General features: G+C 37.0%; 1 protein-coding gene across 1 annotated transcript in view; it reads right to left on the bottom strand.

Annotated features, from left to right (window-relative positions):
- Positions 1-1,784: 1,784 nt before the first annotated feature.
- The window catches only part of FAM241A (family with sequence similarity 241 member A), a 40,689-nt gene continuing 25,260 nt past the window's right edge, over positions 1,785-17,213 (bottom strand). Inside the window, exon 2 of the mRNA XM_059066663.2 lies at positions 1,785-7,184. Within this exon, the coding sequence (XP_058922646.1) occupies positions 6,939-7,184 (246 nt within the window). The 3' untranslated portion in view covers positions 1,785-6,938. The remainder of the gene's footprint in view (positions 7,185-17,213) is intronic.

The following is a 17,213-nucleotide window of genomic DNA, read 5'->3' as shown; positions in this document are numbered from 1 at the left end:
AAATTTCATAGATTTCCTACTCCTGATTTTAAGTAATGGGCCTTTCTGTCAATCATTTGCTCACCTGTTTGTAATAACTTCAAGCCTTTTTTGAACTCTGGGCATAGTGTTTAGTCAACTAAAACTTTATCATAATTGGAGACCTGAATCTCATAATAGAAGCAGGCAACACAACAGAATAAAGGCTGTACCCGTTTTTAATTTTTTTAACCTATCATAGAGTCTACGTGGATGCTGTGTTGTGCTGCTCAGATCCTTCCTTCAGAACCAAAGGTTCTCTGATGGCTGCTGGAACGCTGCTAGATGACAACCCCCAGCTGTCCGTCCTCTCTGGCGGTTACTTTTGGCTGAAGAGGGCTCCCTTGTCCCAACTATAGGTCAATCCCTAAGGGCCATCCCTGTTTCGGAGCACCCGGTAGTCACTGAGGCCTTGCTGTGACTGTATTGAACTGCCCAATTCTGCTTCTTTTACTTCCTTCACGGGTGTTGATCCCAGAGCTCTCCCTAATAAGTTTCTCGCATGCTAATGTCTTCCTGGAGTCTGCCTCCCAGGAGACTGGGACCTATAGCAAAATCACTTATAGCAGCTCTGCTTTTATCATTTATATATATTGGATATTTATGTAAGATTTCACGTAAAGCAAAACAAACTAAAACCTTTGAAGGCCACTGATCCAACAATTAAACAATGTTTCACCTTATATGAAAAATCATCATTATGGTTTTGTGCAAGATTAATTTATGTAGGTTAATCTTTCCAAACCAACATCTATGGAGTGTAATTGTTTCTTCTTGATCTTTATTTGTATGTTATGTTTACACATATACTCTTGTGCCTTTTAAAAAGCTGAAAATACATTAAATAATAGACATGAATATTTTTTATATTACATATGGAAAACCAGGAAAATATATAACAAGCTAGCATGACAGACCAGAGAAGGGCATTCAGTGGATGGATGGCACATATTCTTAAATATTGAGTTTTTACATATCCCACTCCCCTGGCCCCACAAAAATAATTCTTAAGATTTTGTCTTATAGCAACTATGGTATAAATAAGTATATTATATATAGAATTTTCATTCTTCCCTTTATAAAAACCTCACATTAAAAAATATACCATCAGCTAGCTTCTTGTAATATAGGGGTAAACCCATAATAAAAAAGGCCCATGGTCTGGTGGTGAAAGTCACTATATTCTATGGTGCTTTGGAAAACTAGCAAAGAAATTTCCAACTGATTAATTTGATGAAAGGTTAAATGATAAAACTTTATCTGCTGATGTGTATAAAATGGATGACTAATAAGAACCTGCTGTATTAAAAAATATATAAAATTCAAAAATTCCAAAAAAAAAAAAAAAAGTCCAAGATGGTACCTGTTAAAACTATGATATGGTCCCATCTTTGAACTCAGCTCCCCTCCTCAAAAAAAAAAAACAAAAAACTTTAGCTGCTGAAAAGATAACAATTCAAATTTAATAAGCATACGAATGACCAAGTTCTGAATCTTAGCAGGCTCCTGCTAAGCTCATTCAATAATTCTAATTTACACAGTAGTCAACAGAAAGAAGAAATACAATTTCTTGATCTAGATTTTCCCACTACTCTATTGCCTGGGAAGCCATACATACATCAGGCCTTGGCTTTCTGCTCCAGCAATATAGATGAGGAAAATAAACAAGCTGTTTTCACTCTCAGGTGACAGTTTCCAAACTTGATGTGGCAGCAATTAACTGACAAGTAGAACACAATATAAGGAGTCAGAAGGGAGACTCAGAATGCAGGGTTGTGAAAGAGTATTATTTATTAGAAAGAATAACAAAGTATTTATTCTGGAGCCCAAAATACCAAGCTTACATACTTGAGAATTCCTGCTCACAATTCTGAGATTTTTAGAAAATTAAAGTTTAGTAAATAAAGGTCTATTGAAAAATACTGGAAAAATATGAAATTCAGGTAACATGAGTGATCCAATGCATTTTGGAGAAACAGTGATTCCAGCAAGCACAGCACTGAAAATACATTTTCTCCTAAAAAAGGCAAGCGTATAGTAGAAATACTGTATATGTATGCAAATAACAGCAATATTCTTCCATCGAAAGTGAATAAACTTTATAAATGATAACATATACATCAATCACTCTATGCACAATAAGTACATTTTTGGAGTCAAAAAACTCTAAAGTACAGCCAACTCTAGATCTTCTGTTAATGCACTCTGGGGAGAGCATGAATAAATGAAGCTGATTTATTCATTTGACAAAGATTTTGAGCACATACTGTATGCCAGGCATTGTTAGGCAGTGCAGTTATGAATGCGAGAGACATGTTTTCTGCAGTGTGAAGCCTATTGTTTAATGGAAGAAGCTGACCATAAGCTTTTACAATATAGCAATAGCATGATAAATGCTGATAGGGGAAATACAGGGTTCTCTGAAAGCACATGAAGTACCAAAACTGGATTTAAAAGAGTCAGAGAAGTTTTCCCCGGGGATGCGATGTCTAAATTGAGGCCTTAAGTTGTGGATATGTTGGTCAGTTTGGTAGGGAGGAGTTAAAGAAAGAAGGTAAAGTATGCACAGAGTCATGGAAGGGAGAAACACATCACTCAACTGAAAACAAAATCAGTATAGTGAATCTTGGAAAGAGAAAGTGGAAGTATAGAGAGGTGAGGTATATAAGAACCAGTTCATGAAGGACCTTGTAAAACATATTAAGGAGTAAGGATTTTATCATAATGGTAACAGGAAGCCATTGAAGAGATTTAGGCCAAGGAGATTAGAGTCACATTTTAGAAAGATTATTCTGATTATAAAGTGGAAAAATGAAGGCAGGAGACCAATGAGGATTCTGAGATAGCAATCTATGGATGGTGGTATGGACTAAGTGATACTGGGAATGGAGAGAAGTGGAAAGATGAAAGATATTTTTAGGAAGTAAAAGAGCAGGGCTTGGTGACTGGTTACAGTGTGGGCAGTGTAGGAGGGGATTTTGTCATTTGCTGAGACTGGAAACATAGGAAGAAGAAAAAGTTTGGGAGAAGGATGCTGAGTTCCTTTTTGGACATATTAAATTTGGGGTACTAAGGGATAAGCAAGTACAAATGTTGGGCAAGCAACTGAATGTACGAATCTTATATTCTGTATGGAACTCTCTGAACTGGAGATGTAGACTGGAGGGCTGTTAGTATGAAATGGTAATTGAAGCCATGGGAGTGGTAATATTGCCCAGGGCAAGGTGTTGATTCATGAGAGAACAGTCAAAACACCAAAAATTAAGAGTTGGGCAGAGAAATAGGACTTACAAAATACACTAAGAAATACACTAAGTCCAGCAATAATCATAAAGCCATAATTTGTACATTAGTTTATATTCTCCTTGGTCAAGTCCAATACTAGAAGTCCTAATAGGTATGAAAGTCTTATTTGATTTTTTTCTCTTCTTTGACCTTGTAAAGCCATTAATTTGCAATGAAAACATTTAAAATAAAGTGAAATCAATAAACTTTTGTAAAATAACTCAGAATAATCACAAACCAAACAGTCCTTTATTGCTCAATACCTAGCTTTGATTATTTTGAGGTTAATACTTTACAACAGACCTTTACTTATGCTGTAATTTGCCCTCCATCAGTTCTGTAACTGTTTCTTATTTCCTGATCATCTGGATCATCTTTAATGGATTTGCAGATTAGTGATAGCCCGGAGAGATTTTCTCTGATCAAAACGTGATTAAACAGAGATATATGTTGGTCAGAAGACAACCATAGTCCATAGTTCCCACATGGAAAAGATTCAAATACAGTTTTGGATGGGTCCATGGGGATTTCCCTTAATATGTTTCCTTTATATTTGTAGGAGTAGAAATGGAAATGTGGCCTCTAGAGTGGCTAATCAGTGATGTGCTGGTATATGCTTAACAACTGGCTTGCCAGGAAAAAAGAGCCCTGATTTGTTGTGTTTGCCAATTTTTATAGTGTAAATACTGCTCCCATACTCAATGACAAGCTACCAACTTGATGTCACTGCAGGCAGAGTAGGGATAAAATGTATGCAGTTGGCTCTTGCAAGCCAGTGAAAGCTGGCTCCAGCACACTACTGGACCAAGAATGATCTGACTGGTGCCTAGGAATGGAAGAATACCTTGTATATGACAGCTTAACATATGAGACAACTGAATTCTACAAAACTGAGTTTTTCCCTTAATGAAAATTGATTTATTCATCTATAGTCAGTTTACTTGTATCTTGACCGTTTCCCTTTGAATTGAGGGCTGGTGGTATGAGTGACATATACACTAATAATCTAGTAATGCAGCCTTGTAACTTCTATCTCTTTATTCATAGCAGTACTAGTTTCTAAAGCTGGCTCGTATCTGAGATTGAAATGATTGAGAAACATTTTTTTCTCCTCCCTCGCACTTTTTTTTGGCTGCACTGTGTGGCACGTGGGATCGAACCTGGGCCCCCTGCAGTGGAAGCACGGAATCTTAACCACTGGACCACCAGGGAAGTCCCTGAAAACCATTTTTGAACAAATTCCTTATACCAGTGGTCCCCAACCTTTTTGGCGCCAGAGACTGGTTTTGTGGAAGCCATTTCTTCTATGGACAGGGTGAGGCGGGTGGCAATGGTTCAGGCGGTAATGCTAGCGATGGTTCAGGCAGTAGTGCGTCGCAGCAGAGGAAGCTTTGCTCACTCGCCCGCTGCTCGCCTCCTGCTGTTCCTAACAGGTTCCCGACTGTACCGGTCTGTGGCCCATGGGTTGGGGACCCCTGCCTTATATCATGGAGCAAAGAAATGACCAGTTTCTTTTCATTTCAAGATATAAGTATAATTTGCATTCTATTATATTTCATAAGAGAAAATATTTTATTTCCATCAAATGAGCAAAGTTTGTTTTTTCCCTATAAAAGCAAATAATTTGATGGTATACTGCTCTAATAATATATGCAAAAAGAATAGCAGCAAAATATCTCATTTCTTTATAGAATTTAATATATACTCTATTAACAGCAGTGTGCAGATGCATAGTATTTGACAGTATACTAAATAATTACAATTAAAACTTACTTTCAAAATATTTTCAATATTAGGCACTGGTGGAACCAGAGCTTTTATTATGCATACTATATCTTTTTACATTCCAAAAGGAAATTAAAATTCTTAGTAGTATTAGAAAAGAATACACTTTTTAATATTGAATGCAGATATACAAAATCTTATGACTTCTATTAAAAACCTCTCAATTCTACTGGACACAAATAAAGACACCTTTTCAAATTACTCGCACTTATGCCAGGTTCTATAAAATATTCTATAAAAATATTACAAATCCAATAAAAACACAATAATATAGTGCAAAGTCTTTTTCTTTAAGTCAAACTTTAAAAGTGCTGTATTTATACAAATGCACAATACTTTTTAGTGCCCTCTGACTGGTATTGTTGGTTCAGGATGATCTAATTTTAGAAATCTAAATTGAACATTTTCATCATTTTTCTGCTTCGGAATGGAAGACACTGAGAACTTACAGAATAAATTTTAAAACTAGGATTGGATAAAAACTTTATAAAGTAGAATAGTAAACACATTACACACTTTAGTTATTGCCCTGCCAAAGATAAAAATGCTCCATTGTTCCTCTATTTAACTTAAATTTCTAGATAATTATCTTAACTACCTATCCTTTGTCTACATAGAAAGTCTTTCAGATGAAAGTGTAAAGATTTTAGATTCTCTAACAAAATCCAAAATATCAGTAAGCCATTTTCATTTTCTAAGTATATTGAAAGAAATGCTTATTTCAATATAAAACCCCAAAGTGCTGAATTAAGTCACATTAATAATATGCCTGGCTGATACTGTCTTGGCTTTAGCCTTAGAGGAATATTATACAATTGGCTGCTAAGTTCCAAATTTAAGCATTTGGTTTTATACTGTAATACTGTACTTTCTAATACAGAGATCAAAGAAAATGAGATGATTTTTTTTTTTAAAGGAAGAGTAAAGAATTTAAGCCATAATACAAATCAATTTTGGGGGGAAAATATCCGTATCAAGGTAGGAAATAGATTTTTAAAATCTTAGAATAATTGCTATAAAAGAACTATAAAATATAAATTTCTGAAAAAAATACACTGAAAATGTCTCTCTAGGAAAAAAATACACAACTGGTTAGATACAAGAAAATATTCATTACCATGGGGTACAACCAACTATGAACCTGGCTTATGAGACTTTAAAAATTCACAAAAAGTAATTAGCACCAAAACTGTCTAAAACTTCAAATGACATACTGAAGTGATTCTAAGCCCAAGTATTACATTATAAAAAAGTTACATTTAACTTGAGAAGTTTCCCCAGCAATAATAAATATATTTCTTTTCAATCTTTAGAAAATGTGCTAGCTTTACTGATTTTCATCAAAATATTAAGGTAGTATATAGAAGTTATCATTTACATTGGTTTCAGCTAAGCAGGGACAATGGAAATTCAAATTATTTCCCAGATAATATGGGTTTATTTGGTGGGGGTAGGTGGGGTGCAGTTCTCCAATTACAACTTATTTTTAGCTCCTTGTTTCATCCTTTTTCTTCTAAAATGTTTTAGAACATTTAGAAGAGTGAACAGGGGAATATTCCCTGCTCACTTTTTGGTGTTATTCAAGATTTGGCATGGGAATAGGAGTGTTTAAAAGTGGGCACAGATCACAGTAGTTAAACAAGAGTTATGAATAAGCTACAAAATATATATTCAACCCTGTTATAATCGAGTTGAGTTTAATTTTATAACAACATCAACTTATAAATTTAATTACAAAACAGCACACAATTTGAAACAAGGCAAAATTTTCAGCCTTTATGTGGTGACATACATAACTTCACTAATTACGTATATGGCTGCCAAATGTCAGTAGTTCATTCGGCCATATTTCACTGTTGCACATAAATAATGACAAGGCAAAGAACAGCAACTAGTCCAAGGGCTGATAGGCCAAGGAACCACAGCATAAGCCAAAAGAAAATGACTATTACTGGTTCTACAATTTGTTCTCCAAAATACATCCTTGTGAAGCCCATGTTGAGGAGGCTTTTGTTCAGTTCACCAAAAAGTGTTCCCATCTTTTTGTAGTCATCTCCAACAGGCTCGCCAGCTGGGTTTTGTGATTCTTCAATATCCTGAAAAGAACAGAACAAGACAAAACAAAACATAAACATAAAATGAGAAATAGGTGAAGGTCTTTAAGGATAATGACTATCTTATAGTTCTTCTTTATCTTCCAAAGTAGGTACTGGGCATACTTCTGATAATCATTCAGTAACACTTGGGAATGTTCCTTTTGATTGTCATAAAAAACAACTGTGTCTGTGCCCACCTTTCAGGAATATGAAAAGCACTGATTTATTGATTTGTGTGGACTCAGCATTGACTGGACACTCAGCTGCTAGAACACTGATTTACAAGATGAAGGAAGTAGCTGATTCATTTCCATTCATTGTCTAGTTGCCTGGAATTGCACAAAGACAGCTTCTTAAATGAAAAATCATGTTTGAATTTCTCTTATCAATGACTGTGATTTCAGAACAACCTTTTTCTACCAATCTCCTGTTTTTTTTTTTTTTTTTTTTTTTTTTTTTTTTTTTTTTTTTTTTTGCGGTACGCAGGCCTCTCACTGTTGTGACCTCGTCACTTGTGGAGCACAGGCTCCGGACGCGCAGGCCCAGCGGCCATGGCTCACGGGCCCAGCCGCTCTGCGGCATGTGGGATCTTCCCGGACCGGGGCACGAACCCGCATCCCCTGCATTGGCAGGTGGACTCTCAACCACTGAGCCACCAGGGAAGCCCCAATCTCCTGTTTTGAGGCAGGCTCTGGATTGCTCTGTCCTGGTAAATAAGCCTTTTTTTTTAGTCCATTCCTTTGACACTAAGACTTTAAGGAACCCAGCCTCAGTTGACTGGAGCAGGGCTTGCTGCTACTATTGAGCCATCCTCAGCTATTACGGCTGTGATCTTTCAGTTTTAGCTGGGTAGCTAAGAAGACTTCAGTGTAGGTCCTTGCGTATTTTCCTGTCCAAATTCTATAGCTGTCCTAAATGTTTCTTATTAATCTCATCAGGAGAAACATATAGTCTCCAAATAGGAATCATTTTGTAAAATAAGCCCAAAAGTCTACCTAGATATCAGTCGCCTAGAAGATGTCCATCTGTACCCAATTATAGATACCCCAAATTAAGTACTATTTCTATTACCTCTCAGTCTTATTACAATTGTGGTCTTTTTTTCCCGTTGCGGAGCACAGGCTCCGGACGCGCAGGCCTAGCGGCCATGGCTCACGCGCTTAGTTGCTCCGCGGCATGTGGGATCTTCCCGGACCAGGGCACGAACCCGTGTCTCCTGCATCGGCAGGCGGATTCTCAACCACTGCGCCACCAGGGAAGCCCCAATTGTGGTCTTTATGCCAGTTAATTAAGCTACTATCTCTCAGCTTCAACCCCACCCTTTGGAATTCTGGAAACAATCTGTCTCCCTGTTAGTCTCTGCCAATAGAGGAACTAGAGAGACATTGCACAGCTGGAGGAGGAAGGGATTTGCTCTTTCCTTGTTTGCCTCTCATGGGTTTCTTGATCCTGTCAGTCTCTAGTGATAGTTCACTCTGGCAGTTAGTAGGCCCTTCCGGTAGCAGCCACTGATCTCAATTTAGTGGCTTCCCAACACTTGCAGAACCAATCTCAATGTGCCTTCTTGAGACACCAGACCAAACTCGTGGGTTCCTTTTCCTCAGATATCTGGTTCCCAAGGCCTATGGTGTCTCTCTTTGAGCTCAGAAACACCAGCACCAGGTGAACAGTGATCGGTTCTTGGAGGTGAGTTTCAGCTGCGTGGGATGGGGCCTTTCCCAGTCTTCTCAGTTTTACTATTCTACCTCTCTTCTTTACTCCTCAGGCCCAGGAGTGGTCGCTGCTTCCTGCTGTTACTATCTGTGGCCCTCTAGCCTACTTTAGTGCAGTGTTTTTAAAATTTAGCATAAGTTACGATCCCTTGGAGGGCTTTTTTTTTTTTTTAACATCTTTATTGGGGTATAATTGCTTTACAATGGTGTGTTAGTTTCTGCTTTACAACAAAGTGAATCAGTTATACATATACATATGTTCCCATATCTCTTCCCTCTTGCGTCTCCCTCCTTCCCACCCTCCCTATCTCACCCCTCTAGGTGGTCACAAGCCACCGAGCTGATCTCCCTGTGCCATGTGGCTGCTTCCCACTAGCTATCCACCCTACGTTTGGTAGTGTATATATGTCCATGCCACTCTCTCACTTCGTCACAGCTTACCATTCCTTGGAGGGCTTTTAAAGTATGGATTGCTGGCCCACTGCCAGGGTTTCTGATTTAGTAAGCCATGAGTGGGGCTTGGAGTCTGAGAATTTGTACTTCTAGCAAGTTTCCAGGGAATGCTTATGATGCTGTATTTTCACCATCTTTTGAATATCACTGCCTTAATGTTTTTGCCTTTTCTATTCTTCAATGCCTACTTAACAATTCTTTATATTAGATTATCTTTGTTAAAATAATTGGTATAGTTTCCCTCTCTTCACTAGCCCCTAAGGCAGTCACAAAAGAAAAACTGTCATGTAGATGACATAGTTGTAATTATAATTTATTAAACCTAATTTCTTTTAGGAGTGATGATTCAAATCAGTAATTATTTATTGAACATATACTTGCTCATAGTAGGTGCAAGGTAGAAAGTTACTTGTGTAAAAAGAAGACTTTGGGTACAGGGTTTCACATAATAACAGGTAAGTATTAAATGCCATTAATTTTGCTGTCTATGCCAAAAAAAGTTAATTAGCTTAACTTGAGGCACTCTTCAAACACGTGAATCAAACTTAGATTCCTTTAGTAGAAACCAAAGCTTAATCATTTCAGTAATCAATACGTAAATAACTAAAAATATTTTTTCATTTAAAAATGCCTTATTTTCTGTTGTACATATACAGTTTAAGGAAAGAGAGTGAAAAAATCTAATTTTATTTGCAATAGTCAGAAAAAATGATTTTCAATATGATTTTAAGGTGGTGTGTTCCCATATAACAGTAATTTGTGTAGCACACAGAGTGTCATTGGTGTTGTGGAAAAATTAGACTCAAAGGGGCAACACTGTTAAGTCTATATTTTAAGTTTAAGCCAGATTTTTGAGTGAACAAGTACATATAATTTAATAAATTACTTTTGGATTTCCATTTCTACCAAAAATAGAGAAAAACCATATGTTGTAGAGATATCTGGAGAGTTCAAATCTAGTCTCCCAACACTTCAACTGAATGACCTTGACCAAGTTACTTCATTTTCCTCAGCTTCAGTTTTCTAATCCATAAAATGGGATTTATATGAACCCCTTTTGATACTGATAATACCCTCTTGAATTATAATTTATTTGTTAACCTTTCCTTATTTTTTGTATTTTAACTTCTAAATTATGTTTTCCTTCACTGATGTGCTGTAATCAATTTTATGTTTCTCAGCTTCTCATACTTTTCTATGTGTTCCATTATAATACACTATATTAAAAAAGAAAAAAATCTTGTTCTTGCCTGAGGTTAAGGCTTTCTTTTCTTTAGGACAGAACTTGAACAGTTCTTGATTTAGTTTGTAATTCTTCTGGTCCCTCAACTCTCTCTTCTACTCCAGTGTCTAGCATTGCTGGTATCATTGTTTGCCTCTTTTTTGCATTTTTTTTATTAAAGTTTTTTTTTCTTTTTACCACCTCTAATTTCTTTTAATCTATGCACTTATTGTACTTTGGAGTTTTCTGTTGTTACTGAACCTTTTTAAGACTTTTTCAGTATTTTTGTGGTTTTAGTACAAAGCAAGTACCCTAATCTGAAACAGTTCTTTCTGAAGATTTCTTTGAATTCTTTTACAAGCTGCTTGTGGGTTTTTCAGGGGAAGAAGTAGGTGTTGCAATGCTTAGTTAACTCCTAGAGTCCAGGTGGGGAGGCAGCAGTTAATCATATCATCTCAGATCCTGGGAGCAGCTGGGGGCACTGAGAAGGGAAGTAGAAGGCCCAATAAGTACTGGCCTAGGCGTGCTGTGGCAGCCTGCCGCTTCTTTTTTTAATATGAAAAATTTCAAACACACAAAATTAGAGAAAATAGTACAATGAACCGCTAAATACCTATCAACCAGATTAAATAATTACTAAAAATTTGCCACTTTACCGAAGCACTTCTTAATCTGGGCAATCTAAAGGAGAGGAAAAAAGTAAAGTCACTGGAAGAATGCCTAAAAGCGGCATATGTTCACAAATGAAGTTCTGTGGAAATGTCAAAGATATCCAGCAATGAACTGGTTGGGGGTTTGAATAATCCTAGAGGAAAGACACTTAAAAACATGGAAAAGAAAATAGGCAGCATTCTTAAATCACTGGCATTACAGTTAATCTCATTATGGTATTTTCTGTATCAGTAAATATTTGTTGAATAGATGGAGAGAATTTATCACGTGTCAGGCAAGCATTAAAGCAATATCTTGATAGGTTTTCTACCTGCTCCACTTTTTGCCAAACAAAAGATGGTCTTATTTTTCCAAAGTATTATTTATTATAGTAATCTCAAAACAATGTATCAATTTTTATGGAATTAGCAGTCTTTTTTTGTGGTGGATATTAATAAGCATCCATTCACTCACTCTTTCCTCTTTCCTATTAGAACCTTAATCCAGTCTGCATTCTTTATGTGAGGAAAATCCCACTTACAGCTTCAGAGGTGATGGGTCTAAGGGTAATCCCCTTCCCTTTAGTAGAAGCTGGCTTTTGGAAAGGCCATGTGATCTACTTTGGAATGATGACTTTTGTGGGTTTTCTGGGAAAATTCTTCCTAGCTCTTCTGATACAGCTTTGGAAAGTGATCCTTCTTCTATTTCTCCACATATAGACCTTAAATAGAGAGAATTTACTGTATTTGTATTAATTTTCTATTGGTGCCATACCAAAGTACTCCAAATTTAGTGGCTTAAAACAACACAAATGTATCACTTTATAGTTCTGCAGGTTAGAAGTTATGTCAGCAGGATTGTGTTTCTTTCTGAAGGCTCTAGGAGAGAATCTATTTCTCTACGTTTTCTAGCTGCTAGAGGGTGTCCATATTGCTTGGCTCCTGGTCCCCTTCCTCTGTATTCAAAGCCAGCAATGTTGCAGCTCTCAGACCATCCTTCTGTAGTTAACTTTTCCCTCTGACCCCAGCAGGGGAAGGTTCTCTGCTTTTAAGGACCCATGTGATTAGGTCTAGCCCAGTTAGATAATCCAGGATCATTTCCCCATCTCAAAGTCCTTAAATTTGATCACATCTACAAAAATCTCTTTTGCCATGTAAGGTATCATATTCAATAGGTACTAAGGATTAAGATGTGGACATCTTTGTGGGGGTGGGGAGAAACCATTATTCTGTGCACCACGATATTTAATTTTAAAATTATTTCTTTATATATTTATTTCTCACTATCTTTGATAGGAAAGGTCAAGTCATTAAAGGCAAGAACCATATCTTATAGTTCTAACATGAGTACTTAGTATAGTGCATTGTGCCTGGCCCGTTGTAGGCTCATAATAAATATTTGTTGAATAAACAATAGAAATATTCTATAATAACATATCAGGTAAAAAAAAACTCCCCGAAAAATAAAAACAAACTTTACATGTAACATGAATTATTTTATTTTCCCATGAGTACAGTTGTGAATTTGTTCAAATATTTTAAGTAAGTTCTAGATTTAGACTATAAGATATGGGAGCTGTTAGCTGAAATTCACATGCTCAGTTTGATTCCTAAACCACTGTATTTTAAGAGCAGAGGCTAATATGAACGGATGAGTTCTTGAGTCCTTGACTCACTCTCAGATGTGTGCAATTTTCAGAGTAATAGTAGTGGTGGCACTATTGTTAACGGTATAGTAGAACAGCTAACACTCAGGGCTTACGATATGGCAGGCACTGTGTTGTGCGTGCATTCTCTTGTTTAGTCTTTCCAACAGGCTGTGAGGGAGGCACTATTATTTTCCCCATCTGCAGATAAGGAAACTAACTTTCAGGGGAGTTAAATGCCTGGCCATTGACTTATACTTAGTAACTGAAGGAGCTATGATATGAACTCAGACATTCTTACTCCAGAGACAACACCATTAATCCCTATTGTTATACTCCCTCCAGTTATTATTATATTATTAATAGCTAGCAGCTGTCTAATGCTGCAGAGAGAAATATTGATCTCTGAAAAAAGACAAGCTATGTAAGCACATTTTCATTTTTCATAGAAAGAGTACACTTAACATAGTGAAATCAACATCAGTATCTTTTTTGCATTACATCGTTTTTCAGTTTACACTTGAAGGTGAGTTTATCAAGCACAAAACTTGCTCAAATTTTAATTTTCATCTTATATAAAAATTCAAACAAGGTAAAGCTATTTGCAGCAGTTTAGCAAATTTTTCATAGCCCTTTCAGTATTGACTAGAATTCAGATTCAAATGTGAGGAAAAAAAAAGAAAGACTCCAAGCAAGAATGAGGAGATAGGCTTGGCCGAGTTGCAATAAGGCAAAAATCCAACCAACCAACCAAACATACACACACAAACACTTCACACATAAAATACACCAATGCAAAAATGCAGATGGCATTTCGCCCCTGTTCTAATATTAGTCACTTTGTGTCTTTACCAAATTTTATTCTTTGTATGTGAGGTCCCAATGGAAGAATATTTGTCAAATGTACAGTTTCCTTCATGATCATATGATAGTACTGACTAATGACATGCACATTAAAAAGTGTTCTCACCAAAATAGTGATATTATTTTTGTCCATGATTAATGACATAGGGGTGTTATAATTAATTGAAAATCCTTCTTTAAAAATATGCAAAATTAGTGATGAGAAATTAAAGGTGGGGACTTCCCTGGCGGCGCAGTGGTTAAGAATCCACCTGCCAAAGCAGGGGACACGGGTTCCATCCCTGGTCCAGAAAGATTCCACAGGCCACAGAGCAACTAAGCCCATGTGCCACAACTACTGAGCCTGTGCTCTAGGGCCCGTGAGCCACAACTACTGAGCCCTCGTGCCACAGCCACTGAAGCCTGCGTGCCTAGAGCCCGTGCTCTGCAACAAGAGAAGCCACCGCAAAGAGAAGCCAGCGCACTGAAACGAAGAGTAGCCCCGGCTCGCTGCAACTAGAGAAAGCCCGTGTGCAGCAACGAAGACTCAACACAGCCAAAAATAAATAAAATATAAAAAAATAAATTTATTTTAAAAAAATAAATTAAAGGTGAACCCTTAAATAATCATAGGATTATTAAGAGCAAAGGATCCTTAAAGATAATTTAAACAAAGCCTCTTACTTCAGAAACAAGAAATAAGAGGTTAAGTCACACAGCTTATTAACAAAAAACACAGGCTTTGGAAGCAAGGTGGACAGATTCAAATCTTTCTGTCACTTATAGGAGGCAAATTACTTAACCGCTGACCCTCAGTTTCCCCAGGTATAAAAGGAGCATATTAATATCTACCTTATAGAGTTGTGATAATAAAATGAGGAAGCAGACAAAAAGCTTTTAGAATAGGTACAACAATCATTCAATATATGGTAACTAATATTATTACTGCAGTTTTGGTAGAATTTATATCTTGTGATTTTTACTTCTATTCTCTTTCTATTGTAACATGCTGCCTGAGATAATTAATACCTTATGATCACGTTTCTTGTGATAATTAAATTCAGTTGTATTTTTCTTCAAGTGTTACGACGATTTAATTATATAGAAGTTGAGATGGGATGTTTTCTATGGCACATCCTTACCTATGGAACAATCTGTGCACATTAGTATGGCAGAGCCTGCTTATTTACTTTAAGAAGAGTACAAACTACATGCTATACACAGGCTTTCACTGAGTGGGTGACAATTTAAGATTCACTTTCAGCTGTTTTCACGAGTGCAGTATTGGAAGTCTGCTGTTTTTGCCTGTCTGATTTTTATGCTACTTTCTTCCGCAGGTACCACCTTGATTTAACTTTGGGAAAACCCTCCCCTGCCCACTCTTGGTCCATGTGTTTGGTTGAATGTGTGCCCATTCCCCAGTTCCAGGCCTGGACAATCAGAACATTTCATTTCCTTGGGCATATGATTAGTTAAGGAATGAGCATGTGACCCAAGCAGGCCAATGAAAGCTCTACCTGAGACTTTTGCTGCAACTATTGAAAAAGTGACATTTTTTCCCCCCACTGATATTGGTTAGCTGGCAAAATGGAGGGCATCTTATTGGGCTGGCCAAAAAGTTCATTTGGTTTTAAGTAAAAATAAAAGACATTTTTCATTTTCACCAAGAACTTTACTGAACAACATATTCATTAACTGAACTTTTTGGCCAACCCAATATTACAATGAGGAGAAAGCTTGCTATGAATGAAGCTAATATAAAGTAAAGCCAAGAAATGACATAGTTGATGTTGTTTGAATACTTGAATCCAGCTAGGGCATCTACCTGTTTGTTTGTTTGTTTGTTTGTTTAATAACATGAGCCAGTAAATTCCTATTTTGCAAAACCTAGTAAAAGTTGAATTTTTGTTGCTTGGAGCTAAGAGTTCGGACTATAGATGATGATGATGATGATGATGATGATGATAAAAAGTAGTAATAGCTACCATTAGGGACTTCCCTGGAGGGCCAGTGGTTAAGACTCCACACTTCCAATGCAGGTCATGCGGGTTCAATCCCTGGTCAGGGAACTAAGGTGCCACATGCTGTGCAGCGCAGGCAAAAAGAAGGGCCTGAAACTTGGAGGCAGAAGTAGGGTTTGGGACTTCCCTGGTGGTCCAGTGGTTATGACTCCATGCTCCCAGTGCAGAGGGCATGGGTTCGATCCCTGGTTGGGGAACTAAGTTCCCACATGCCTTGCAGCCAAAAAAAAAAAAAAAAAAAATAGTAGTAACAGCTACCATTAACTGAATGTTTTCTACTGTTAGATACTGTGTTAAGCACTTTACATTCATTATGCCATCTAATTATTATTTATTATTTTGTTTTTGTTATTTATTTATTTATTTATTTTGCGGTACGCAGGCCTCTCACTGTTGTGGCCTCTCCCGTTGCGGAGCACAGGCTCCGGATGCGCAGGCTCAGCGGCCATGGCTCACGGGCCCAGCCGCTCTGCGGCCTGTGGGATCTTCCCAGACCGGGGCACGAACCCGTGTCCCCTGCATCGTCACCGGACTTCCCAGGGAAGCCCTAATTATTATTTATTATAATAAGTATTATTAGTTAATTTTTAACTAAGTGCTCAAGAACTTCCTCATTAATTTGGTCTTATTGCTACTAGCAGTAATTAACATGAAGAATGTATTAATAATATTAAAAAATAATAATGGGGGTTATGTAAGTAGAAATTTTTAGATATAACTTTCTAAAAGTGTTTAAAAACTACGCAAGAATACATGGATAAATGGTTATTGTATTCAGATAACACGAATACAGAGTAAAGACTAAGATGCTGATTTCTCCTTGCCACTTTAGGTTAACCTTCCCTAGCTATCAAGCAGAGACAGCCTCAATAACCCAAGCCCATGGAAATCATAACTGGGAAGGTAAATTTATTTTGGTATACATATCAAGATGTATACTGAGCAAAAGTATTTTTGGATAGCACATAGTAGTCTGTGAACTGAGGTTTATTAAATGAATGAAGAAATGAGTGAACAGCTCCTAAATCTTCTTGCTGCAACCTCTTCTCCTTTCAACTTGTTTATTCAACTGTAGGTTTCCCCTGCTATCCAAAAGTAAAGTGTTCCTATAAAGGCTTTCGTAAACCGAAATGGTATAAAGCAAAGAAGTAATTATCTTAGGGCACATCTTGCTAATGGATACACAAAACAAACTGAGAAAAAGCACAGATGCTCACAGACACAGTTCAAAACTATGGTGGCCTGATGCTGAGTGTAGTTCCTGGGGAAGGAGCTTGATCTTGTCACTCTAGCTACTTGGGATATGTGCTGCCTCTCTAACTCGCTACAAAACAAATGCTGAATGCTATTTTCGCTTTACACCTTTTTTTCTTAAAAGCAAAAATCCTCTTTGGATCGCTTTTGCTTATCGAAAACAGGTACAAACTAATGTAGGTCTTTCATAAAAGTGAAGTGGCAGAAAGCAAATTTTCGAAAGCAGGG

This window comes from Kogia breviceps, chromosome 6, assembly GCF_026419965.1.
Source record: "Kogia breviceps isolate mKogBre1 chromosome 6, mKogBre1 haplotype 1, whole genome shotgun sequence".
In the NCBI taxonomy this organism is placed as follows: domain Eukaryota; kingdom Metazoa; phylum Chordata; class Mammalia; order Artiodactyla; family Physeteridae; genus Kogia; species Kogia breviceps.
This window is presented reverse-complemented; position numbering and strand designations above follow the sequence as displayed.